We start from the raw sequence: 25,492 nt of genomic DNA, 5'->3' as shown, positions 1-25,492 counted from the left end.
TACATGTATTTTAATACAATGCAATAGCTATTACTTTGATCAGACATTTAAGTTAGTTCCAGTATTTCTTTATAAACTTTATTATTACTAAAAAAAAAAAAAAAAAAACATATTTCAGGATTCATCATCATCAGAAAACGACCCTCCTTTTATTTGCCAAACCACGAGTTGAGAAGCCTTTTTTCAGCATTCCAGTGTAAATGCTGAAAAAAGGCATTTACACTGTAAACTATGTAGATGTCACCTATGTAGATGTCAGGTGACATCTACATAGTTTAATAACAGAACCGCCCACTTCTGAAGCTCCGCCCACGCTCCCGGAACAGGAAGTAGCGACGTTGCTACTGCTGACGTCGATGCTGTGTACGGCAGTGATGGCGTCCACAGAAGTATTCCTCTCAGACCTTACAGACAAGGAAACCCGGGAGAAACTTTCCTTGTGGGATCGTGGTACTGATGCCACGGCCTCTCTTACAGAGAGGCAGAGGGACTCTATCCTGGAGGTCCGAGAAGCGGCAGAAAGTCTATCTGTACCGTCAGAGGTGAGCTCGAACTACGGAGCTATCAGGCTAGCATAGTTGCTAACTTACTTTCCAGAAGCAGGATAGACGACATAAACCAATAAACTACATCAGTATTCTTAACTGTTTGTGTTTTTCATTGCTGAAAACACACTACCACCTTTTAGATAATGTTCTTGACGTGTGTGTAATGTATAATACTCCAAAGCTAAGTGAAGAAGCTCGTGTGTGTTGTGTAGCTTCCCATTGAGGACCTGTGCAGCCTGTCGTCCCGGTCCCTGCGTTCTACATTCACTGCTACAGTACCAGAGTCTACAGAGGACGTCCTGCTCAAAGGCTTCCAAATGCTGGACATGGAGAATGACAGAATAGAGACGGCACAGCAGGTAGCTGTCGTTGTTAGCATTTTCCTTTTTAAAAATGCATTTAAACATCATGACACTGATTCAGCTACTCATTCTGTTTTGCAGTTTTTTGCCTGGTTTGCAAAGTTACAGACAAACATGGACCAGGATGAGAGTGCCCAGCACAGGTGCTGAAACTTACAGAGCTTCTTATGACTTTTGTTGGTACTTCTGGTTATAAATAGGCAGTGGCTATCAGTACGTAATACGTGTCAATTCACTGACAGTCTATCGTACGCAGCGCCCCTCATTGGCCAGTTTAGGTGACGTGATAGGTGCACTACGTGACTTAAAGTTCCGTCACTTTTATTTTAGCTCATATTTATTTTTAGCTACCCCGCTAACCCTTTTATGTTAACCCTATCCTTATCCCAGGAAATACCCTAAAATGTTAATATTTTTTTGTATATGTATTTTTAAAGGTGGAATTTGTCATGTTAAATATGTTAAAATTAAAAAATATCAGTGAGGTGCCGTGACCACTCGGGTTGGGTAGGCACGTTGCGAATTGAGACCACCAATGACAATTTCATATGTTTCTGCTGGCAAGTGTTAATTCAATTCAAATCAACTTTATTTGTATAAAGCAATTTACAACAAAGTCATCTCAATCTGCTTATCAAAATATAAAATTCATAATAGGAAAGAAAAAACCAACAAGATCCACATGAACAAGCATTTAGCCATCTAACAAATCAAATCAACATTGTAAAACACGATTAAAGAAACATAAACATTATTTAATATAGCCTCCATACTCACCCAACAAGATATATCTCATGACATGGCAGCGCATCCGTTGTTTGTGTTGGAAACACAGAAACACGGAGAAAATGACAACAACAACAACTCTGAACAGCCTCTGTGAGGCTCATCTACAAAGCCAATCCTTTATTTTGTATCATTCGCTGTGAAAAGTATGAAACGTTTTTTGACCTTACCTTTGCTGAAGGTCTGGTAGCTCAGGTGTTGGTCTCCCATCTTTTAAAAGCTGTGGTTTTTCCTAAAAAAAAGTGTCTCTATCGTCTCTAGTGCTGTCATCCTGCCTGTAGTGTTATCCCGCCCTCTCGCTAGAGCGAGAGAGAACGTAGCAGCAGCGGTCACATGGGATCAATTCACTAATGTACTGTGAACTTAGGTATAGCATTTAGCATAGCGCGGTTACGTCCAAAGACAGGGTAGAGAGCTGCCGTTGGACGTAAATGGTTGTCATCTTGGGGAACTGCGCATACCCAAACGCATAAAAACACGCTATGAGAACAGAGGCAGAGCAGCCGTGTGCTTTTGGGAAGGGGCGTGGCATCCTCCTGCCTTACAGCGGAGTGAGACGGCAGCCATTCCAAGAAATAGCGCTGTTTAGTAATTTGGGCTATGAAATGCACAGAATGCGGACACTTTCAAACTTATAGGTACTGTAGGCTATTGGAAATGGAAAAATAAATAATTTATAATGACATTATAATTAAAACAAATAATCAAAATATCAATTCACCCTTGGGTAGGCACTGCCTACCTTGCCTACCCTGACTGCACATCACTGAAAAATATATATATGTCAATAGTGGGATTTGAACCCACGGCAGCGGAAGGGAGAATAGTTAGTCAGGCGCTTTAGACCACTTGGCCATCCTGACACGGTGATAACATGGGCACATTACGCTTATGTAGAAAAGGTTCGGCAACGTCATTTTTTGTACGGGTAGACTGCCGGTATATAGATATGTATTACGTACCAGGAGACACTTCCTTATAAATAGGCCGTGGCTATTGATACGGAAACGTAAGAATAGACTGCCAGTCTATTCATACGCAGCGCCCCTCATTGGCCAGTTTAGGTGACGTGATAGGTGTACCACCTAACTTAAAGTTCCGTCAGTTTTATTTTAGCTCATATTTATTTTTAGCTACCCTGCTAACCCTTTTATTTTAGCCCTAACCCAGGAAATACCCTAAAACGTACCCCATAGTCCTGGGGAATATTGATTTGTTTCCGTATCAATAGACACTTTATAAATATGCTGCATATTGGTATAGACAGACTTGTTGACGGGGAAATGATTAACCGACCATCTCACTCTCTTTACAAAGGTATTATTAAACCTCCAAATTGCAACAACTAAAGTCATTGCCTCTCAAAAGAAATTTCTGCATTTCTTAGAACTCTAAATGTTCATCAAGTAGTTTAATGAAAAGAAACTGGATATGACTCATTTAAGTCAGTTTGCATTTATTGATTCTATGATGAGTGTGACTACCTGTAACTGTATCACCAGGTGATCCTTCATTAACAGGGCGAGCACCAGAAAGATAAATGTTTTTTTTTTATACCTGGAACCTCGAATGACACGAGGAAACGCCAAGTAGTCGGCGATGTGTAATTGAAAATAACCAAAGAAAACATAAAGATTGCTTGGACATTGACATTTTTTGATCCAGCGTAAAGTGTGCTTTCTCTGTGCCTCGTGGACATTGATTTGAGTTTTTTGCTGGACAAATATGAACTAATACATTACATGAATGTTGACATTACATGAATGTTGAAACTGTTCTGGATGTTTGCTCATTGTAAACAAACATAACGTTAGAATTAAGGGCAGTATATAATAAGCACTAAGGAATTACTGGTATGTGTTTTGTCGATTACTTTCGTTGTGGAACAATATCATTGTGATGATGCCCAAATTATAGTGTCAGTGTCGACGCTGATGTGGTTTTGTTTGACCAAAAACTAGACTGCTTTTCTTGTTTTTGTTGTAGAAAAATTAGAGATGATCTGTACTGCTACCAGGAACAATGCAATGCTATTCTAAAAGATGTCAGTGCAGCTCTGGAGCAATTGGACTCTCTTCAGAAACAGTACCTGTTTGTATCCAATAAGACTGGAGCCTTGCACGAGGCCTGTGAGCAGCTCCTTAAAGAACAGGTGAGATGTTTACAATCCCACCATCTGTAAAATGTGTTGTAAGTGTAAAATAAGTTATTGAGAAGTTGTTACAGTTGAAGTAAAACGAATGGTTTACTATCCAATGCAGTTGAAAATAAATGCCACACCCTGTTGAGTTCAGATCAAAGTGACCTAGATAGGCTAGTCCTTAATTATTTTTTTTTTATGCCATATTCAAGTTCTTCAATAATGCCGATTTTGCCCAATCCCAATAATAAACTTTTTTTTCCTTTTGCTGACAGGCAGATGTTAATGTGTGTAAATTATACTATTAGTCATGGTGTATTCTCCTGATTGTGCTTTTTTGTTCTCTCCCAACAGTCAGAGCTTGTTGACCTGGCAGAAAGCATTCAGCAGAAACTTTCATATTTTAATGAGTTGGAAAGCATTAACACGGTAGGCTGGGTGTTTTTTTTTTTTTTTCCCTATAAAAAATATTAATGGGTTTCATAATAATGAGTAGGGATGTTGCAAATAGGATTTTTTCTTTGTCGACTACACTTATATTTCCTTATTGACTCTTCAAATAGTCTGTAGCATATGGTTTTTCTGAGACAGTTCAATTTATACACAATAAAAATATTGTGTGCATTTCAAAACTATCTGAAAACATATTCTACTTGTCAATTTATTGGTTAAATTACTGCAGAAATGTGTGCACGCTACAAAACTACCAGAGGTATCTCAAATAGAAGTGAATGAAAGCATGGAAATTAAACTGAAAAGTAAAGAAAAAACCTCTGGAAAAAATATGTGGCATTTGCAAGAAATATATTTTAGTTTAGTTTCGTTTAAATTGCTGAACAACAAACATTTGCACAATAAAAAGTTTTACATCCCAACAGGCAGAACAGGCGGTAGTTATATTATCCATCAGTGTGATTAACAATTACATTAAACTCTGGGAACTCGCTATGTAAAAGGAAACAAAATGAACAGCTACATTATAAATCTGTAATCACAATAACTGTAATGAATGTGTTAAAACCACAAAATAAAGATTCGCCTTCAAAAGACCTTCACATTTTTTCCCTTTGTTTTTGCAGAAACTTAATTCACCAACTTTGTCAGTAAACAATGAAGGCTTTATACCAATGCTGTCAAAATTGGATGACTGCATTGAATACGTCTCTTCACATGTGAGTAGCTTGTGCTCTTTTCAAAGCTGCTTCTCTACATTATTTATGGTAATCAAGTCAGTCTTAATCATATTGTTTTTGTTGCATATTTTGTATGTGATATTTTCAGCTGCCATGCTGAGATGATCTCAAAGCTGTTTAATTCTACTTGAAATATAATAGTTTCATTGAATTCATAGAGGTTAAACAAATAAGGATGAATATTCTGTGTGTAGGTCAGATGTCTCACTCATGAAAACAGCTGTGTTGCTTTTTGGTCTTGAATAAACAAAAAGTTGATGAAGTGTTTTTTTAGGTATGAGTTTGCAGGTTAACGTTTGTTCTGTAGAGGTTTTTTTTTATATGGTCTGATGTATTTATTACTATATGGTAGCAATATTAAGTGGAAAAACCACAATAAAAAGGCAGGTCTTTGTTCTGAAAAGCCATGAACGTGAATAATGGTTGGATGTCTTCCATGTGCTTCTTCAAATCAAAATTTTGTAAATCTCGACGGTGTTGTCTAGTATTAGGAAGGCTGTATCCCAATACCCACACTACACCCTATGGACTTCCACAAAAGGTTCACTTGGTTTAAGTACACTTCGGATGTAAAGTGTGTAAGGGAACAAGTGTGCCGAAAGGGTAGAATCTGGGACCGTTTGTGGTCACGTCATTCACCTGAGTCAGGACGTCATCAATTGTGACTGCAAATTATATAAAGTAATTAAAATTTAAAAAAAATTAGCTTTTCTTGGGAAAAAAAATTAAATAAATTCAAATAAGTTGATCGTATCCTTGTGTTCAAGCATTTTGGAGGTCTGTAAAAAGTAATTTTCTACCATCAACTGAATTAAATAAAATTTTGTTCATCCCTGTGAAAGATTCTAAATTGAATTAGCAAGTTCATGTATATTTCATATTTTTACTATTACAAGGAATTTTGGGAATGTACGGAAGTTACAGAGCATAACTACAAGTACCAAAACCTTTGTAATACAAAATGTATTTTAATATAATACATATTATAGAAATGAAATAATTGATACCTTACTTACACTTCAAAATTATTATTATTTTTTGCCTTTTTTGTTGTTCAGCGGGTGCTAAAGCAAGTGTGTGTATTGGGACGCAGCCGAAGTATGAGAGTCGGAGACAGTGGAAGTTTCATATTTTGGAAAGGAATGTCTTAGGTGTTTGAAGTGTACCTCTTGTTGGGAATCATTGTTGTAATTTGTTGTTTTTTTCATTACTGTAGTGGGGAAATTAGACTTAATTTCTGATTACTTTATTAAGCTAGAAATTAATGGTTGTATCTCATCTCAGAGCGAAAGAGTCCTAAATTGTCATAAAATTGAATAAATCAATAATGTATGAATAGTATGTCATTGCAATGGTTTAACAACTGCTAATCTTCAAACACACAACAATACATTCTGAATAGTAAGAAATCCAACATATATATTCAGTGAAATCGTCAAATAGGAACGTGTTTCACTTTTTAATAACTAACTATCAAACTGTTCTGTCTCGAATTTCAGCCCAATTTCAAGGATTATCCCGTTTATTTGGCCAAGTTCAAACAATGTCTCTCCAAAGCCATGCACTATATGAAGGTCCACATCGTAAACACAATGCACAATCTGACAAACCAGTTAACAAAAAGGGTAAGTAAACAACACATGCTCTCCTCCCTGATAGTCAACACCAGTGCTTCCAGCTGAGAAAACTTTCTGCAAGAAAAGTGGTCCAACACAAGTATTTGATTTTTTCTCTTTAAATCCCCTCACCAGGATCCACAAGGCTTGACTAATGCAGATAATGCCTTCACACTTTATTATGTAAAGTTTAGAGCAGCTGCACCCAAAGTTAGAGTAAGTATCCCATCCCTTAACATTTATACAGCACTTAAGAATCCCTCTGAGAATTCTAGTAATTGCTCTCGACACTTTTTTCCTCCTTCCCAGTCACTTATTGAACAGATTGAACAGCGGACAGAAAAGATTCCTGAGTGAGTATTATCAGTTCTTTACCAAAGCTGTGCCTGTTTTTCAAAGTTCCCTTACAAACTCATCTTTTTTCATATTAACGGGAGTAGGTATCGTCAGCTTTTGGAGGAAGTACATCAGTGCTATCTCGACCAAAGGGAGCAGCTCCTCATTCCCTGCATCACATCCACCATTAGTGACTTGTCCAGCCAGAACAGTAAAGACCACTGTGCTCTGGTAAGGCACGAGCAGTAGGAAGTTGAGAACGTCTTTTAGTTAATACAAGGTGGCACTTCAGAAACGATCCCATTAGGGCTGCTTGATTTCAGAAAAAAAGAATTATGATTATTTCAGTCATAATTGAAATCACGATTATTTGTCAACAAAAAGTTTTTTTTTTTTTTTTTGTAAAAACAATATGAAATATATTGTCCCATAGCATGCTATTTTTCACCCATCTCCATTTGTTCTAAGAACCCCAAAAACATAGTATTTGAAGTTTATTTTCCCAAACTCGCCTGTTTTCCAGAGTTTTAGCCTCTGAAAAGTCACTTTTTGAGCAACTCTACACAAACAGGCTGATTCACGGCCTACTTATGCATATTCATGAGTGGGCGTGTCTATAGACCGGACACTGACTTCCTCCTCCCCGCGTGGTGAGTAGGGCCAGAGTTATGTTATATTTGTAATTGTTGAATGTAATAATGAAAATCGTAATCAAATTTCGATTAATTGCACAGCCTTAGATCTCATAGGTTTTAGCTTCGGTTTTAATTTCATATTCTCTTGTTTTGTTCAAGGGTGTGAACAAGATAAATGGTGTCACGTGCTCGTGTTAAACAGGTGTCCAATGATTTCACAGATGTAGTGCAATGCAGGAGTTTGTTTGTTTTATTTCTAGCCAATGATCACGTTTCACTCATCAGGTTGTAAATTATTTTTACTCCTCATTGTGCTTTCGGTTCAGTAAACAACCCAAGGTTAATTTATAGTGAATATTTCTTAATTGTGTTTGATTCTGTTGAGAAAACATGTCCAGTTAGGCACGTACTGATGATTTATCCTCATGTTGTTATGGCATTTTAAACACCTCACTAATTGGCTTGATGGGGATGCAATAATTAAAGGTCAGATTTTCAAGCAATAAAACATCATAACAGCTGCGCCACCTGTCCACATCTTTTCTCTAATGAACCTTGAAAGGTTTAGCATCTTAGTAGTGTTTGCTGTAATGGTTAATTGGGAGAATGTGTTTACTGGCTCACTTGTGAGCCCAAAGTATTAGCAGCCTCTGCAGCTTGTGATCATTTACGCGTTGGTTGTAGGTTCGCAGTGGCTGCGCCTTCATGGTCCACGTGTGTCAGGACGAACACCAGCTGTACAACGAGTTCTTCAGTAAACCAACACTGAAGCTAGAGTGAGTATCACCCGACTCACTAAAGCATCGCTAAATGTGTGAAATATGTTTGGTCCACACACCATGAGGCAGGTGCTGGATGTTTATGGTATGGCTACTGTAAAATGTACACACTGTACTATGAAGCTGGATTCCCTCTTATCGCACTAACCAGGGTTTGGGTCAATTAGATTTTTCAGTTACAATTACGTTTTCAATTACCGATGTTCAATTACAATTACAGTGACCAGCATTTTTTTCCAATCGCAATAATTTTTTATCCTCACAAAGTCAATTACAATTACTTTTTCATTTACTAAAGTTCAATTACAATAAATCACAATTACTGAGCCTGAAATAAATAATCTAATAAAAGTTAACCTTCCTCTTGTGTTAGCTTTCTGTCAGCATCACTTATGCTAACAGGTCCTAAATCAGCTGTAAAAACATATATCTGTCATCTAATTTCTTTCCTATCTGTTGGTTACTTTGTTATTCTTCCTAATCAATGAAATTATAGGGCGTGTGTGGGCGTATGAGCCTTTTTTTGTGTCAGTATACCCCTAGATTAAATTTATTTTAAACAGTAAAATGTGGGAAAGCTTGATATGAAACATATTTTAATAACTTAACTACATATGTGTAGAAATGTAAGATGGTTCCCCAGTTTCGCGTTAAATTATAATATATATAATATTTTCATGGCAATTACAATGTCAATTATCTAAACTACTGTAAATTACAATTTGATTACAACAGCAACATGTTTTTAAAATTACAATTATAATAACACCATCATTGTAATTAATGATCAATTATGCGATTACAATTATAATTAACCCCAACGCTGGTGCTAACCTCAGGATTTATTCGGCGTGTCCTGTACATGACACTGGCTGTACATGACAACCTCTTACCGGGCTAAATCACCGTGGTAACAGGCTGAAGGGCTAACCTGGTTGGGAGTAGATTTTGTTCTGGCTAGGACATAAACAGGTATGAAAATGCTTTTTTCAAACCCCCGATTTTTTTGGGTGCCGATTTTAAATCGATTTTTTTTTTAAAATTTATTATGTTTTTTTTATTTTTTATATTTAATCAATATTTTTGTGTATTTGTGCAATATTTCAGTGGTGGTTACAATGATTTCATTGTGTTGCAATGGTTACTTGATGCACTTGATTTTATGATGGCAGTGTGTAATGCCTGCAATATTTATCTATGCACAAACATTTTATTTTCATATAATCTGTTCAGATCAGTGCTTAAACTGATACAATAGGATAAATTATTTTTTTTATTTTTGTGCATTATCAGTAACTCAGGGTGCTTTATCTTTAATGTTCGCACTTACAGTTGTTACAATGCCATCTTTATGTTGTCATGGTTACTTTGATACTTCTACACAGTAGTTTCAGTGAAAAGAAACTTGTTGCACGTTATTTTATGATGATAGTGTGTAAGAGTGTTGAGAGTGTTTGGTTAGGTGATGCCTGCTAATGGGGAGATATCCCGGATTTACTTATCCAGCTTTGTAGTACAGGCACTTAAGGTTTATGTTTTGAATACTTTGTGTATCTGAAGATCATTTAGATTTGTTTACTCAATAAACCTCAAAGCTTGATCATAGAATTATAATTCTTGATTTTTCTAACTCGTAAAATGTATCAATTCTGTTTTTTTTTTTTTTAAATGTGTGAAAACAGTGAGCTGTTAGAAAAGCTGTGCTTGTCACTCTATGATGTCCTGCGGCCCATGATAATCCACATCATCCACCTGGAAACATTGTCGGAGCTCTGCAGCATCCTAAAGAATGAGATGCTGGAAGACCATGTTCAAAACAACGGTACCGCATGTTATTTGTGTTAAGCTACTTAATCATTTTTATACCTTTTTGGATTTTCTTTTTGTTTGCTATAGAAAACACCTTAGTGAATTACTTATGCTTGAGGCTATTTACAAAGGAATTGTTGTCTTTGTTGTTTTAAAAAGGAAAAATCATCTCAAGAAAAACCACCTGTGGCATCACCTCAAGTATATTTCATCACCGTTACTGCAGAGGTTTTTACCGTGACCGGCACACTGATCAAATGGACTAAGACACTTTGAAATATCCTGAGATGGATAAATCTTTAATGATTGTCAATAAGCCCACAGCAGCCTCTGCTTTAAAAAAAAAAAGTCTGGCTTTGTTTTTAAACTAAACACTCACACAATGAATGCACACCCCATTCCTTGCGGAAATGAATATTTCAGCATTTTAAGGAAACAACAAACAAGTCATTGATTTTTTTTTTCTTAACAATTCATCAAGTGTGTAGGTTACACATTTGGACAGTCAGTGGTCGTAATGCCATGTCAGACCTGTTAGATTTGTATTATAAATGTTTTTTGGCAATACAAGAAACAGGCTTTTGTTGTGAATTGAGGTTTTGGGTCAACCTGTGGTGAACTGTGGGTGCATGTGTGCAGCTGCCCAGCTGGGAGCCTTTGATGTCGTGATAAAGCAGATGCTGGAGGATGTTCAGGAACGGCTTGTCTACAGGACTCACATTTACATCCAGAATGACATCATCGGCTACAACCCGGCTCCAGGGGATCTGGCTTATCCTGAAAAACTAGAAATGATGGAGGTAAGACCTGTATATCCTCACTAGCTTTTTGTTGTGACACAGTCGAAAGAGTTTGTGCTTTTCCCACCAATACAGTTAGGTTGAGACAAAAATTTAAAGATGCATTTAATGCAAGGCAAGGGAAATGTATTTGTATAGCACAATTCATACACAAGGCAACTCATTGTGCTTTACATGATCCAAAAGTGCAACAGAAAACATTCAACAGCTTAAAAATTAATAAGAACATTTAAAATCATCAGCAAAAACATTTAAAATCATCAGTAAAAACATTTAAAATCAGCAACAACATGACCTCATAGTCATACGCAGTAGTGAAAGAGTGCCTTTAACTTTTATTTAAAAATTTTCACATTGGATGCTGACTTCAGCTCTGCTGGCAGTTTGTTCCACTTATTTGCAGCATAACAACTAAAAGCAACGTCACCATTTAAGGACAGATCTTTAAATATTTGGATTTTAAGTATTTCAATTCTAATCAACTGATTGTTACTGCATTTATCAAACGTTCTTTATGTACTCTTTTTTTATTTTTTCCAAAATAAATAAACGGGAGCCAACTAAGCTGTTTTATGGCCTTGTGTGCATTATTCTTTCATTTAATTTATGGTCTAATGTTAGAAATTGGTTTTTATTGTCTTTACAGATAGTCTTTACAGATAGTAAAGACAATAAAAAGACAATGAATGAGGACAAGGCTAGAAATTACAATTTATTATATAATTTGTTCATTTAAATTAAATTAAAAACAGGAAATGTGAGAAATTCAGAACATATGGTGATAAAGATAAAATATTTAATAAAACAAAGTAAAATTAAAACCCATAGCATTAAAGAGAAATAAAATTATACTGTAATGTCCTGCCTGTGACTCTGCCTTAAATAGATACGGAGTGAAACTTCTCATGGTCCAAAGTTTACTACCACTTTAATCCCTATAAACTGCAAAAGTAACCAAATCCAAGTTGGATTATATTTAACTTGTGGAGACATAAATGAAATTAAACCCAGCATCTCATGATGTCAATGGGTTCTAGACATCACACGTGAATTGACTGCACATGATTTGCGTTTCAGGCATCAAACTCTTGATTTATAACACACATTTTTCAAATAACTTCAGCTCTCTTCAAAGAGTAAAGAGCACTTATTAAAGGTGTTGCAATTTCTTCACCGTTCACTTGGTTCCCTCAAATTTAAGCTTTATCGTTGCATGTGGATTATCATTCAGTGGATTGCACAGCTGCAATGCTGAGCTGAAAATGTTGTCACTATGAATATTTATTACCCCGTTTGTTTAGAGCCTATTATAAGCTGCACATAGTCTGTCATATGGCTTTGTTTATTTCACCATGAATTATGTGTGAAAAACTGGTTTTCGATCTGCTGTTTGTAAATGTGTAGCATGTCGTCGATGATGAAATGTTATCAAATAGATAACGCCCTAAAGTAAGTTTGAATTTGAATTTTATTTCATCAGTCTTCAAACAAAACAAACAACTCTCAATTGTCTAACTAATCAGCCAAAAGGGTGTAGGCTGAATCAAAAGCTTATACACACCTACTCCATCACAAAAACAAAACAGTGTTTACTCTTTTTACAATACGCATTTCATATATATATTCGCAGTTTTCCTATATACAGTTTATACATTCACTTAAAACTTATATATGTACACACACATATTGTACATGCATGTACATAATATTTAATATTTAATTTCACAACATTCTCCATCACAATATGTATATTTTATTATTTTTATTAAGTATTAATATATTTAGTACCATTATATACATATTATATAGGGCTAGGATCATACCCTTTGTCCCGATTTAATTTTAATCCCGATTCTTGGGTGCCGATTCGATTTAAATTGCGATTCTGATTTTACAAGTATTGCAATTCTACAGTGACGATTATCACGATTTGTTCTTTATTCAAACACAAAAGTTGAGTCCTAAACTTATAGAAATATGTCACAGTTCCAAAAAACAACGCACATCACATTCAGTCATTCACTGATGTATCATTATTTATTCAGTGATTTATTATTGTTTATACTGAAGGAAATAAAATAAAATAAAACCTCCACCATAAAGTACAAAAAACTGATTTTTACATATATTTTTGAAGTTAGTCAACTGAAACTTTTAATATTCATCAAGCTAGTGCTTTGGAGTGTCTAGGTTTTTGTGTAGGAACAGGAGCTGGTCAACATGCTGGTAGTTAGGCTGTTCCAAAAGAGAAGTCATAATATATTTCAGTGTGGGGATCGGCCTCATTTTTCTGTCTGAGCCACAGTTAAAATCTCTCTTTTTTTTTTTTCCCCTCATACTAATGACAGAATAACGTTTGTTTGTGTGGAAAGCCTGATTTTATTAACTTCTTACATTCAGAAATGATCATCCAGATTAGCCATCATCATTTACATAGGACACAGTATTAAAATAGTTGACCAGCGTGGACATCATTCAGACGTCTGTCAGAGTTTCATTTCACAAGCTGCAGCTGACGCGGCACACAGCTGATCAGCTCTGCAACGCAGCAACCACCATCCTTCTGCCTCATCTGACATAACACACGTAGCCACCTTTACTGGCTTCATTACCTGGATACGTGTATTCAATATCCCATCCAGGGTCCGTTGGTCTGCTGCTGGGTGTCTTATTTTGCTTGCTTTAGCTTTATGTCCGGATGAGCATTCTGTTCGCCATGGAATCGATCCAAAGTATGTCCATACTTTTGATTTAAATCGTACAGTTGCAGGTTTAATCACGGTTGTTGGTTTGTTTGCTAAAGGGAAATAAAATCACAGCTGCTGCAACTCTTCTTCGTGCTGCAAGTCTTCCTCGTGTTTGCACTCTCTTGTTGGTACATTACCGCCACCCAGTGGTCGCCCATGAAATTGTGAAAAATACAATTAAAAAAATTTATACCGGGAAGCAGAATCGATTATTAAAATCGGCACACAAAAAATCTCGATAAATCGTAAAATCAACCCCCCAAAACAATATTATGTATTATTGCTGTTCTCGGTAAAATTGTTGCTCGTCTTTCTTATACTTACAATATATAGCTTTTTAAACTGGTTCATGTTGGTGCTTTGTTTTATTTCATCCTTTAGGCAGTTCTATAATATCCCTGTTATTGGCATATTGCATTTTGAAATGTAGTTTTTCTTTTAAATTACATTCCCCTTCTCTCTATAAAAAATCTTTTCTGCAAGCCTTTTGGTAGTGAACCTTTACTTGCTTTATATATCATTTGGACAGTTTTGAGTTGGTTGGGATCTAGGAGTTTTAAATCTGGTGTTTAAATCTGCATTATGTATTAGTCTGATGGCTCTTTTTTGCATTATGAATAACTGTTGGATGAAAGTACACGTGTGCCTTAATTACCACCTGGTGTTTCCTTAGAATCATTCTGCTAGAGCAGGAGTCTGCAACCTGCGGCTCTGGAGCCTCATGTGGCTCTTTGACTCTTATGCAATGGCTCCCTATAGCTTTAGAAAAAAATCTATTGAAATATATTGGTATTTTTTTTACAGATGCTATTAATAATTAATGATATCAAGATGTAACAATTTGTTTACCTAAAATAAATCATGTTGTGCAATAGAGATTTTAATTGTGTGGAGACAGATTAATTTAACCGCCACTGGTAAATATGCATGCTTTATGTGCGGCAATAAATGAGCAATTAGCATGTGTTGACCACATGATCATGTTTTATCAAATTCAAGTTACTTTTTGTGGCCTTTCAGTTACATTAGCTAAAAAAAACTTCTTTATATAACATTGTGTTCATGTAAACTAAGATGTGTAAGAATTTGAAGATGCAAGATACTGTTTTATTTATTGATGTCAATTTATTTTATTTTAAACTGTTTTTAAGTTGTCATTTACATGATCATTATAAATCAAATCAAATTAAATCAAACATTCTATATAATTTTAACTGTATATGATTTAATACACTGTATTGTCTTCATTGAGAAGGTATTTTTTTCGGCTTCAGGAGGACTTTAATCCAGGTGTGATGAGGCAAAATGGCTCCTTTGAGAGTAAAGGTTACAGACTCCTGTGCTAGAGCAAACACGTGTCTTTCTTAAGATTGGTGTCAATTTCATGATTGTTTCTGTTTAATCACAACTCCTTTTTAACAACTATTCAACTTGTTGCATCCTCACCGTTTTAACAGAGAATGAAAGTTTTTCAAAAAAATACATGTATGCCTGTATAGAATGATGGATGAATAAAGATACAGAGAGATACAAAGAGATAAAGTATTTATCTTGTTGTTCAAGGTGATTGCTTTGTATTTGCATCTTTTTGAGGCCCAAAGGCGAACTGTTGGAGGAGGCCTTGAAAAAAAAACACACCTTTTCAGAATCCTACCCGTATTCTATAAGCTACTGTTGCCTCTCCTTGTCTCCGTCTGAATAGAGAATCGCTCAGAGCTTGAAGGAAGAGCAGATGAAACAGATGTCACACGAGCCCGTGTTTTCTGATGTGCAGCTTGAGGATCCTCATGGCAGAAGAAACAGTAATCTTGGTCTGTTTTCCGACTGTGACACCTGCATCAACTCGCTTTTTAAAAAAAAAAAACCAAAAAAATCAATTTGATGGTCTTGTCATCTACCAGTTGTTTACTCTTTTTCTGTATATTGATTCAATGAATACAGGCAGTGCAGAAGCATCTCGTCTGCAGACATCTGTCTCTCCCGCTGATCTGCACGGCATGTGGTACCCTACTGTCAGACGAACGTTGGTTTGTCTATCCAAGCTCTACAGATGTATAGATGTGAGTCACCATCCGCTGTATCTCGTTATATAATGGTACAAGTAGATATTTGGTTTAGAGTTTTGTACATTTTCTTTTTAAATGATGGATTCTTTGATGCTAACTTCGGGGTTTCTTGTGTTTGTTTTTTTTTTTTAGCGAGCAGTCTTCCAAGGTTTATCCCAAGAAGCTTTATCTGCCTGCATCCAGTCCCTTCTTAAAGCATCTGATATTATCCTCAAAAATAAGGTTGGCACACGTGTTTTAAAAGTCTTTTGCTGTCCTCTCACAGAACTTCATCATTTTATACACTTTGTATGCATATGACGATGCTAGTTTTACAGAAATTCAACACAATTTTTGCCAATAAAGGTCCCTTAGGTACTTAAAATTTCAAGATAAAGCAGCTGGGCTGTCATTTGGGGTTTTCTTGTAATACTTTATTATGCTCTACAGCATGTGCAACAGATCCTCTTTTATTTATGGGCTTCTCTGACCTTCAGATTTCTTGTCAATATTTGTGCTAACTGGCTCGTTTCAAACCAGCGCATTAAATTAAAGCAGCCACTTAATTCCCAGAAGTCTCCTTTCATCCTTTATTGATGGCATCTTTTTTTTTTTTTTTTTAAGCGTTTTAGTTGCCACACTTTGCAATTTTTTTATTTTGAAAACATGTCACTTTCCTTCCACTTGACAATTATTTGGCATATTTTGTTGGTCTATATCATAAAATCCCAATAAAATATATTTATTTTAGTAGTTGTAATGTGACAAAATGTGGAAAAGTGATGTGGATATTTTATACTTTAACAACGCACAGTAATAAATGTTATCAGCCACCCTGTTTGTTGCAGTGACATGTCCCTTTCCAGTTGTGGTTAATCAGCAGTTATTAATTGAACGTGCTCCCTTATCATCTCTGAGCTATTTATATTCTCCGCAGCTTAGATGGTCTACAATTCTCTTTTGTCTTGGCAGCGGGCACTGTGGATTTCAGTGTGTTTTTTTCACTTTCCGTAGACACAAATAGACGGACAACTTTTCCTGATCAAGCACCTGCTGATAATGCGCGAACAGATTGCTCCATTTCACACCGATTTTGCCATCAAGGAAATCTCAGTGGACCTGAAAAAAACCCGAGGTAAGATAATTAAAGGTGGGGGAACATTGGTGTTCAGCCCCATAAAACCAGTCATTACATTTTCACGCTCATTAAGCAACTTGTGCCCATCAAATGCATGAGTGGTAACAATTAATGTGGAAATTGTTATGCAACACAATAATGTGTGCTGATACTCCTCAGTGCTTCTTTTTTGCTCCCACTGTTGTCTTTTTTTCTCAGGACAGGACAAATTTAATTTGTAGCACTAGGGGGCACTGTAATATTACGCCAGCCCCTGATTAAATCTCTGCTTTGTGTGAAGATGCCGCCTTCAAAATCCTGAACCCTAAGGCTGTTCCCAATTTTTTCCGACTCAACAGTCACAACGCAATACTTGAATTCCTGTTGGAGGTAGTGTGAGTCTTCATTTTCTCCAGCTGTCCTTCTCGACATACCTTAGATTCCTCTAGATTGAGCCTCTTTTGTGTGTTTGATCCCAAGGGAACGCCAGAGATAAAGGAGCACTACATTGACTCCAAGAAAGATGTGGACCGCCACTTGAAGTTCAGCTGTGAGCAGTTTATTCAGCAGCAGACTCAGATCTTTGTGGGGAACCTGGAGGAGTTTCTCACAAAGGTAAGAGTGTGAGAGAAAAGGCAGACTTAGCCTCAGGCTGTAGTGGCTCATCTGTACCTTTTGTTGCTCACAGCTTTTTCTGTTTAAAGACCTTTAGCAAATAATAAATAAATTCTCATTCACTCATCACTCAGGGTCACGGTACCTTAAGCTGCTACCTTTAACTAATTCAGTGCCAGCCCTTTTCAAAATGTTTACCCCCCCTCAGTGCCTCAGAGCATTTTGACAGATTTTTAAAGACCCACAGAATATTTTGTCCTATGACAATCTGACATCTGAAAGATTAGACTCTCTACTTTCATCAGAACAAAGAATTTTGTTTCTAGCTTGTTTCGTTCTTCTGTAATCAGCAGTTGAATAGAGGCATGTTTCACACAAATCGCCAGTTTGTGACAAAAAGCTGAGAAAAATGGCTTTTTCTGAAAAAAGCCATTAGTGACTTTGAAGCATTTTTATTTTTTTTTACTTTAGGGACACCTCAACATTGGTTTCCTTTTATAAAACTACAAAAACAACACTGAGACCGGGCTTTTGATGGCAACATCATTATTATTTTGTTATCCGAGTCAGAAGTGAATGGTTTGCTTACTGTATTTTAGCCTTCCTCCAAGTCTCTCCCCCCGTCATTCTCCCCACACGCAACTTCCTCCTCCTCCCGGACATGCCGAGTGTCACCGCTTGCCCCATTTTTTTGATCGTTTTATTTCACTATCGCAACACTCTCAATAGTCCACTTAGGTTCCGCACATGCTCTGGTTGAGTGTGCTCTGCTGGGAACTTCAGCATCAACTCTCGTAGCGCCATTTTCTGTCTCGTAAACTCTATTCCTCTCCCTCTGAGCTCTGCCCATCATGGGTGATCTCTCATCCAAAGGTACACTGCTGCCACCTACATGTTACCAGTTGGTCTCTACATCATTGTACAAATAAGATATTCACCGGAGAGCTTCGTCACAGTGTCTCCTAGCAACCCCAGCTATATACGTCAATAGATGTGAATGGCACTCAATGAGTTAAGTAGCAGTTCTTTGGTAGATTAAATTGTAGTGTAGACTTTATAGATTATTGCAGTGGTTCCCAACCTTTTTCTTGTCATGACCCCATTTCGTATATCATAAATTTCTGGTGACCCCCGGTGTCATGTACTGAGTGCGCATCATACTGAAATTGTATATTCGCATGCGCACTACCGGAAAATTAATTTTTGCAAAAAAAAAAAAAAAATAAATAAAATTATTATTGTTTTCAAAGTGAACGGACACATGTTTTATCTGTTTCATGGATTATGTTAGGGTTAGGGTTACAAATATAGAGTAGCCAGTATTAGTGCACAAAGTGACGAGATGTGCCAGCTCAGATATTTTTATACTGCATTTATATTTGAGAAAGTGAAAGTATAGAATATAGGTGTTTGAGATTGTGTGTGGTATTTTAATTTGAAAAGTGCAGGAAGAGTTCAGAAAACTCAAAAATCTTAAATAATTTAATTTAATTTAATTGATTTTTGATTTTTCTGTCTCTTCCTGCACTACGTATCTATTTCTGTGCTATTATGTATTGTTTATTTAATTGTGCAAAATAGATGAAGTAAGTAATATCTCTCTTTTTGACCTTTTCAAAATAATGTTGCAAGTTGCATTGTGGGATTGGCGTAGGTGGATGCATAGAAGCAGAGATGTCCAGGAAACAAAACAGTAGTTGGCTTAAAAAAAAGTAGAAGGCTAAAACTTGCTGCGAGTTGCCGCCGCTGCGTGTCGATGACGCGGAATACCCCTCCATGGAAAATTTTACAAAAATGATGATATATGGTGGCTTTTGATGCATTATATTAGTGTAATTGTGGCTTTTCTTCTGTCTATTTTGTAGCACTTTTCTTAGCATGATGTGTTTTCTCTCACCTAGTTTTTGTTTGCATGATGCATTTACAAGTTGAAATCTGAAAGAGTTGTAGGCGATTCTGCCACCGCCTCCACTTCTGGACATCCCTGCATAGAAGGTTTTTTTAAATTTCATTTTTACTGTGATTTCTTCTGCTTTTCACCAAACAACAAGGTCAGATTCACTTGACACAATTGTTCTAGTTTATTTCCCATACTGCCCGTGTTAACAGAATGAAGTAAAAACACTTCTATGCACCCGTCTTCATGACTCCACATCCCATAATGCATTGTACGAAAATATCAACAGTGTGTTTATGGTGGAAATAAAAAGATGAATCTGATTTTTAAAAAAAAAAAAAAAAAAAAAAAAAAAAAAATGGTTGTCCTGCAGGCAATTAAAAATAAAAATAAAAATCCTGCGTTTTCTTTCATATATGCTCGGCTTTAAGTTGTTGGTGTAAATGTTCAGTGCTGCGAGAATTTGTTCCCTTTTTTTTTCTGCCACCCTTGAACTACAATTTATAAACAGTCCAACATAATAAGAAACTATTTAATTAGTTCTAGTGCCAACACTGTGGATTCAGTTCTCTGCTTGTTTGTGAGTAATGCAGTGAAACAGATCTTTAGTTTATGTCTAATGTATCCTTTTTGCTCTGTGTACACAAAGGTTGCAGCACTCAAAACTATGGCAATCCAAGGTGGTCCGACATACAGTCTTTCTCAGCAACCTTGGGCGCAGCCAGGTAAGATTTGTCTCAGGAAACATCCTGAGCACTGAGCAGTAATTCATCAAAAGCTTGCCAGTAAATGCTAGAGGGCATGTCAATGTGTTTTTGTTTTGTTTTTTTAAATAAAAACCTTCTTTCACTCTCCTTTCTCCTTCCAGCCAAGATCAACGATATTGTGATGGCCACCTATCGGGTGATGAAGAGCAAGCTGCCCAGCACTTTACAGAGCATGTCCTTGTACTTGGCCAATAGAGACACAGAGTTCATCCTTTTCAAGCCGGTCCGGGTGGGTGGCAGTGAATCCACTCTATAGCACACACTGCATTAGTCTCTTTTCTGTAGTGATTGTTCACCCAAAGAATTCAATAGTCCTTTCATACAAGATTTATACAGGAAAAAAATGACAAGATCTTCAAGATCAATTTGGTATATACAGTGTATATATTAAAGTGTGAATGTGAGTCACTTTTGTTAGTCGGGGGTTTGAGGTTATAACTCATGCACTGAACTGTGTGTCTATTAGCGCTGGGCGATATGGACCAAAACTCATTTCTCTAAATTGCGATATGTGATACGATATTTTTAACTCAAGTCAGACCACAAAGACAATTTTGGGTGAGATTTACTAATGAAAACTGCCACGTATTTTGGGCAATACTGTATGTGCCACTTTTGGCTTTTCTCCTATAACAGACAGCATGTGTGAGTGAGTTCTGTAGTATGGCTTGTTTAGATGAAGGTCTGGGTTAGGACGCACTCAGAAATCTGTGATTTTCATGCTGTTCTGAGAAATAGTCATCCACAAACAGATGTAATTTCTACATATTACTCCGCGGCGGACTAATATGTGAGCACATAGCCGTCAGCGCTCGTGCTCCGTACGGACCTGCTTGGAACAAATCACAGGAGTGGATTAAACCGGTTTCATTTGACCGGGAAAACACACAGACACTTATCAGGTATCTAGGGCCCTATTATTTTTCACGTTAAGGAATCTTTTAATCGACCATTAAAAATTGAATGTGAATGAAACGCCGTCATCATAAAGAAGCCGTTCATTCGTTCCCCCGCCCCGCACATGTAAACACATGTTGAATCTGCCACCCGCAACACCAACTAAACTGTCAAAAAAACCTATCACGCAGTCTTAAATACAAAGCTGAGCAGCTCCTAACTTTTGTGTCTGTGAAGCTACACCTGTTTCTGGTGAAGCGCTACAAACAGGGAGGGAGGGGCTTCACCTGCTCAGAGTGTTTAATATGAACAGCATTTTATTAGTGCTACATAAGATCTGTGGGAACAAGTTGTGTGTTGTTGTGGATGAGACTGATTCCAGGGATTGTAGAATCTAAAACATTGTAGGTTCATAATAACTTGATAGCTTCTAATGTTCTGGCTCCTAGTGGTGAATTAACTGATGCATCTTGTGTCTATTTTTGTCTAATCATCTGGAATAATATCATCAGGATAGTTTAAATTAGGTTATTTTAAATGAAGTTTATCAATGCTTAGTAAACCTGCTCAGATTCAGTAAACCATTGATCCCTAAGGGGAAATAGGTGACATTAATGCTGCTGTCATTCATACATCTTTTAATGACATATGATTATACATAATTAAAAAGGAGCAGCATGAATTGGAGTTTATACATGGTTTTAAATTACACTTTTATTTTGACATACATTCCTGTTCATGGTTGTCATTTTGTTTTTTAACTATTCATCTTTTTTACTCACAGGAGTTGAAAACCAATATTTTCTGAAAAAAAACTTATACAATTTAAACAATAAAAAAAATTAAATAAAATATGTTTTATAGTGACCTATATAAGTCCTGTTAATGTTTGCCAGTTATTTCACCCTGCGATGAAAGTGCAGTGTAGCTGAGAACAAAGCAAGAGCAGTGGAGAAAGAGTGTGTGGCTGGTAAACGGCTCATGGATCAACAAAGAAAGGTAGAGAGGCTTGTCCAGACAAAAAGAGGAAATAAACAAGGCACATGATGGAAACTGTTAAAAGAACTATAAAACCAGTAGCTCAGCAGCTGTGGTGTTAAGTAACAAAGCCAATAACTGTACAAATGTTAGGTACTTTTTTTTTTAACATCACAGTTCATATATATATATATATATATATTTTTTTTTTTCATTGTTTTTCACAAACCACAACTTGGTTTTTTATTTTTGCCTGAAGAAAATAGTGTATTTTGCCTTATTGTACTCTTCGGAGTGTTCAAGATTGCTTAATTTATGTGTTAAAATCATCAAAACATTTCTCTGGGGGTGGATCCCCCTAGGTCCCCCTATGATAGATCTTTTTTTGTCACCTTTTTTATGCCTTTGGTGTCTGCAGTTACCATTTGCAGTGTCATTTTCCCTCAGCCTGTGTGAAAGAGATGTTGGTTAATTTCTGATTGATATGATGGCGCACTCCCAGATTTGCCCTTAAGGGGACTGTTTTCAAAATTTTTGCTTGGAGAACATGTCTTTTAGCAGCAAATTGCCCATGTGATTGAACCCTAATAGAGAAATCTTTTGTGCCGCCTGCGGGGCGTTCATTAAGGTAACAGGTGAGGCTGAATGAGAGAGGGGCAACATTCTGCCGTTGACATGGAAACAAGATAGGGAGAGGGAACTCAGGCCAGATGGAAATACAGTATTAATTCCTTTTTCGGCTCTCAGCAATGTGATTGCTTTTCCCCCACAGAATAATATCCAGCAGGTTTTCCAAAGGCTGCATACTTTGCTTCAAGAGGAGTACAGTGGAGAGGACCTTCAGATCATTGCATGTCCATCATTGGAGCAGGTAAACTAGCATCATTGTGGATCAGAATAGCATAAGCTCAGTTTAAAAACCATTAGATATCCAATAGTAAAGGTATAGTGAGTGCTCACCGTTTCCCTTTCTCTCTTTCTTAAAGGTGAACCTGCTGCTGTCTGTCAATAAGTAATGTCTCTTATAATGATGCTAGTGAAACCACCTCTGGAAAACAGTGCAATGTAGCACCTCTTGCCCTGAACAGGAGCTTTGAGTCGAGACTGAGAGATGACCCGTTTCCTGCTCCTGAGTTAAATGAAGGAAAGAAGAAGCCATGGCAGGAAATGGACTTTCCAGCTTAAGGCCAAAGCTTTTTTTTTTCTGACCAACCGAAAGTACGGTGTACATTTTAGGATATCCTCAGTTCTCAGAGTCGGGTATCAGGAAAACCATCAAATTTAACTGCTTCACTTATCAAACCAAGCGGCGTAAAACACAAGCCTAACCCTAAGTACACGCGATGATTTTGGAGGAACAAAGAGTATACATGACTTGTTTTTTTTTCAAGTTAAGATGTATCAACATATTGTTTGATTAATAGATACATAGTTAAATGAAACATCGATATAGCTTAATCTTTTAAAAAATGAATAAATAAAATAACAACTTTCAACTTGCAGTTGTGTATTTCCGGTTTCTTCAAAATACGTCATGTCGTGTTTTACAGCCTGTGACCGTCGAGTCTAATGACTTTTATTTTGAAGCGAGAGGCCGTGCCATTTGACGGAGCTTGGCTTGATAAGTGAAGCCGTTAAGTTTTGCTGAGACATGGATCCTTTTGGTTTGACAAATGACAGAGTTTTTCCTGATACCCGATACCTCACTCTGAGACCTGAGGATGTCCTAAAATATACACGGTACGAAAGAGCAGAATCTTCTCCGTTTGTTTGTCAAACATCTCGGAGCATGTTGATGTTGAATGAATCAGTGTTCACTAAAATTCTAATTGTGGTTGGGGTTGCATCCACTTTGTACTCCAGTGGATTTGTAGTGGTCTCTTTCTTTGGACATCAGAAACTGCAATATATGAAAACTTCGCACACTACAGGGCGGTGGGGGGTGCACAAACACAACCAGCAAACACTCTTCAGCAGGAGTGGTTAATGGCCAGTGAGGGTTATTTTTCCTCCGTGGGTTCAGAAGGATGGCATAAGAACATACTACATTTAGTTGATCTGGAGTTCCAACCAGCTTTCTTGTTTTGTGGCATTTCTGTTCTAAATGTACAAAGAAATATTGATTTTTATACTTTTTTTTATATGCATACCTAATTCTGTTGCTTACTTTACATAATAATAATAGACTTTCATGGTGGCTCCTGCTTTATGATAAAGGGCTGCGTTATCGAGTTACAAATGTAATGGAACACAGTTGATGTAACATTTTCCTCTGGCACAGACTGTAAAAAAAACTGTACAGTTATTTATGAACATTCTGATTAAATGGATGAGGATGAACTGTCTCTTGGTTTTATTTCTAAAATAAAACTTTATTTTCAGATTTTAATTTGGCACTTTGCAGTAGTTCCAGTGGCTTCACACAAATGAGAAATTGCCATTCAAGGACGTACTCAGCTTTAGGGGCTTTTCTTGGCAAACTGGTGCAGTTTCTCTGGCAGCTGCCTGTTTTTCTATCTGTGAGATGAGGCTTTTCCGGGGGCTTGACCTCCTGTGGACTGACAGTCTTTTGATAGGTGATGAGGGACTGGATGTTCTTGAGCAGGACATTGATCTCTGCACCTCATCTGCTGCAAATATCACTGAGGCATGTAGGCCTCTGGCTGCGTCCAACCTTTTCCTTAGCTGTTGCCGCGCGTTAATACAAAGTAAAGATTTCATTCAGATCGCTTGACAATCATTTAAATTTTTTGCTACAAACGCACGGTGAGGTCATGAGCATCTGGGAGGGTTTGTAAATGTATTGGTGAGGGCTCACATTGTGCTCTATTCCCATGTTTGTCATTGTCCATCCCGCTCGAGAGCTCCTTTCAATCATGTGTTGTTGAAGCAGGGAACGCCCTGTGAATTCATGTTCCACCCCCAAAATGCATGTTTTGAATAAAAGAACCCCTCCAGAGACTTTTATTTTGTTTACCCAGATGCTGCAGTGAAACGCTCATACCTTCTACCCTACCAGAATGAAGGGCGATGCACTTGTTTATGTGCAATCAAATAGTATGACACATTTTCAAGTCTAATCTGTCACCTGCAACTATTTTCCTCTTGCAGCAGCAGCTAAAATGCCCCCTGTGTGTTTCTTAATAAATGCATTTCAGGTGAACAATAAAAGGAACAGTAAAGCACATAGGAAACTATTTACATTTTTACTGTCTCATTGGGGTAAAATCTAATTGAGTTAACGTTTTTTCAACGGATTCTTTTTAAAGTTATGGACCTTATTCCTGTCAGTGCTGCTTTGGTTATGATTTTTTGACAACACATGCACGTTTTATACATAAAGACTGACATTACACTGTCATTATTATGACATGACACCTGTCATTATCATGAATAAGGTGTCATTAAGTGTCATTTGTTATCGT

General features: G+C 36.9%; 1 protein-coding gene across 2 annotated transcripts; it reads left to right on the top strand.

Moving 5' to 3' along the window:
• Positions 1–329: 329 nt before the first annotated feature.
• Positions 330–24,407, top strand: cog3 (component of oligomeric golgi complex 3). Of its 2 annotated transcripts, none has more exons than XM_028436298.1 (23): positions 330–542; positions 761–907; positions 992–1,053; positions 3,683–3,848; positions 4,191–4,265; positions 4,916–5,008; positions 6,529–6,654; positions 6,781–6,861; positions 6,955–6,998; positions 7,086–7,212; positions 8,301–8,392; positions 10,078–10,217; positions 10,844–11,004; positions 15,454–15,553; positions 15,693–15,811; positions 15,950–16,039; positions 16,811–16,931; positions 17,215–17,303; positions 17,394–17,528; positions 20,075–20,150; positions 20,294–20,421; positions 22,840–22,938; positions 23,054–24,407. In XM_028436298.1, the coding sequence occupies exons 1-23, from the start codon at positions 357–359 to the stop codon at positions 23,081–23,083; spliced, it is 2,487 nt and encodes an 828-aa protein (XP_028292099.1). In that variant the 5' UTR covers positions 330–356; the 3' UTR covers positions 23,084–24,407. The 2 variants fall into 2 exon arrangements, with proteins under 2 accessions (XP_028292099.1, XP_028292098.1); XM_028436297.1 differs by having other exon boundaries at positions 15,454–15,562.
• The last annotated feature ends 1,085 nt before the right edge of the window (positions 24,408–25,492 follow it).

The sequence above is a fragment of the Gouania willdenowi genome, chromosome 21, assembly GCF_900634775.1.
Source record: "Gouania willdenowi chromosome 21, fGouWil2.1, whole genome shotgun sequence".
NCBI classification, from domain to species: Eukaryota; Metazoa; Chordata; class Actinopteri; order Blenniiformes; family Gobiesocidae; genus Gouania; species Gouania willdenowi.
Note: the sequence above shows the minus strand (reverse complement) of the source record. Positions and strands in the feature narration are given on the sequence as shown.

What these genes read in the sequence shown, in the direction of transcription:
- cog3 (XM_028436297.1), top strand. Translation starts at nt 357, where the DNA reads ATGCTGTGTACGGCAGTGATGGCGTCCACAGAAGTATTCCTCTCAGAC. An exon ending in GATGAGAGTGCCCAGCACAG is followed by an intron (nt 1,054 to 3,682) that starts GTGCTGAAACTT and finishes TTTTTGTTGTAG; the next exon opens with AAAAATTAGAGATGATCTGT. An exon ending in AGCAGCTCCTTAAAGAACAG is followed by an intron (nt 3,849 to 4,190) that starts GTGAGATGTTTA and finishes CTCTCCCAACAG; the next exon opens with TCAGAGCTTGTTGACCTGGC.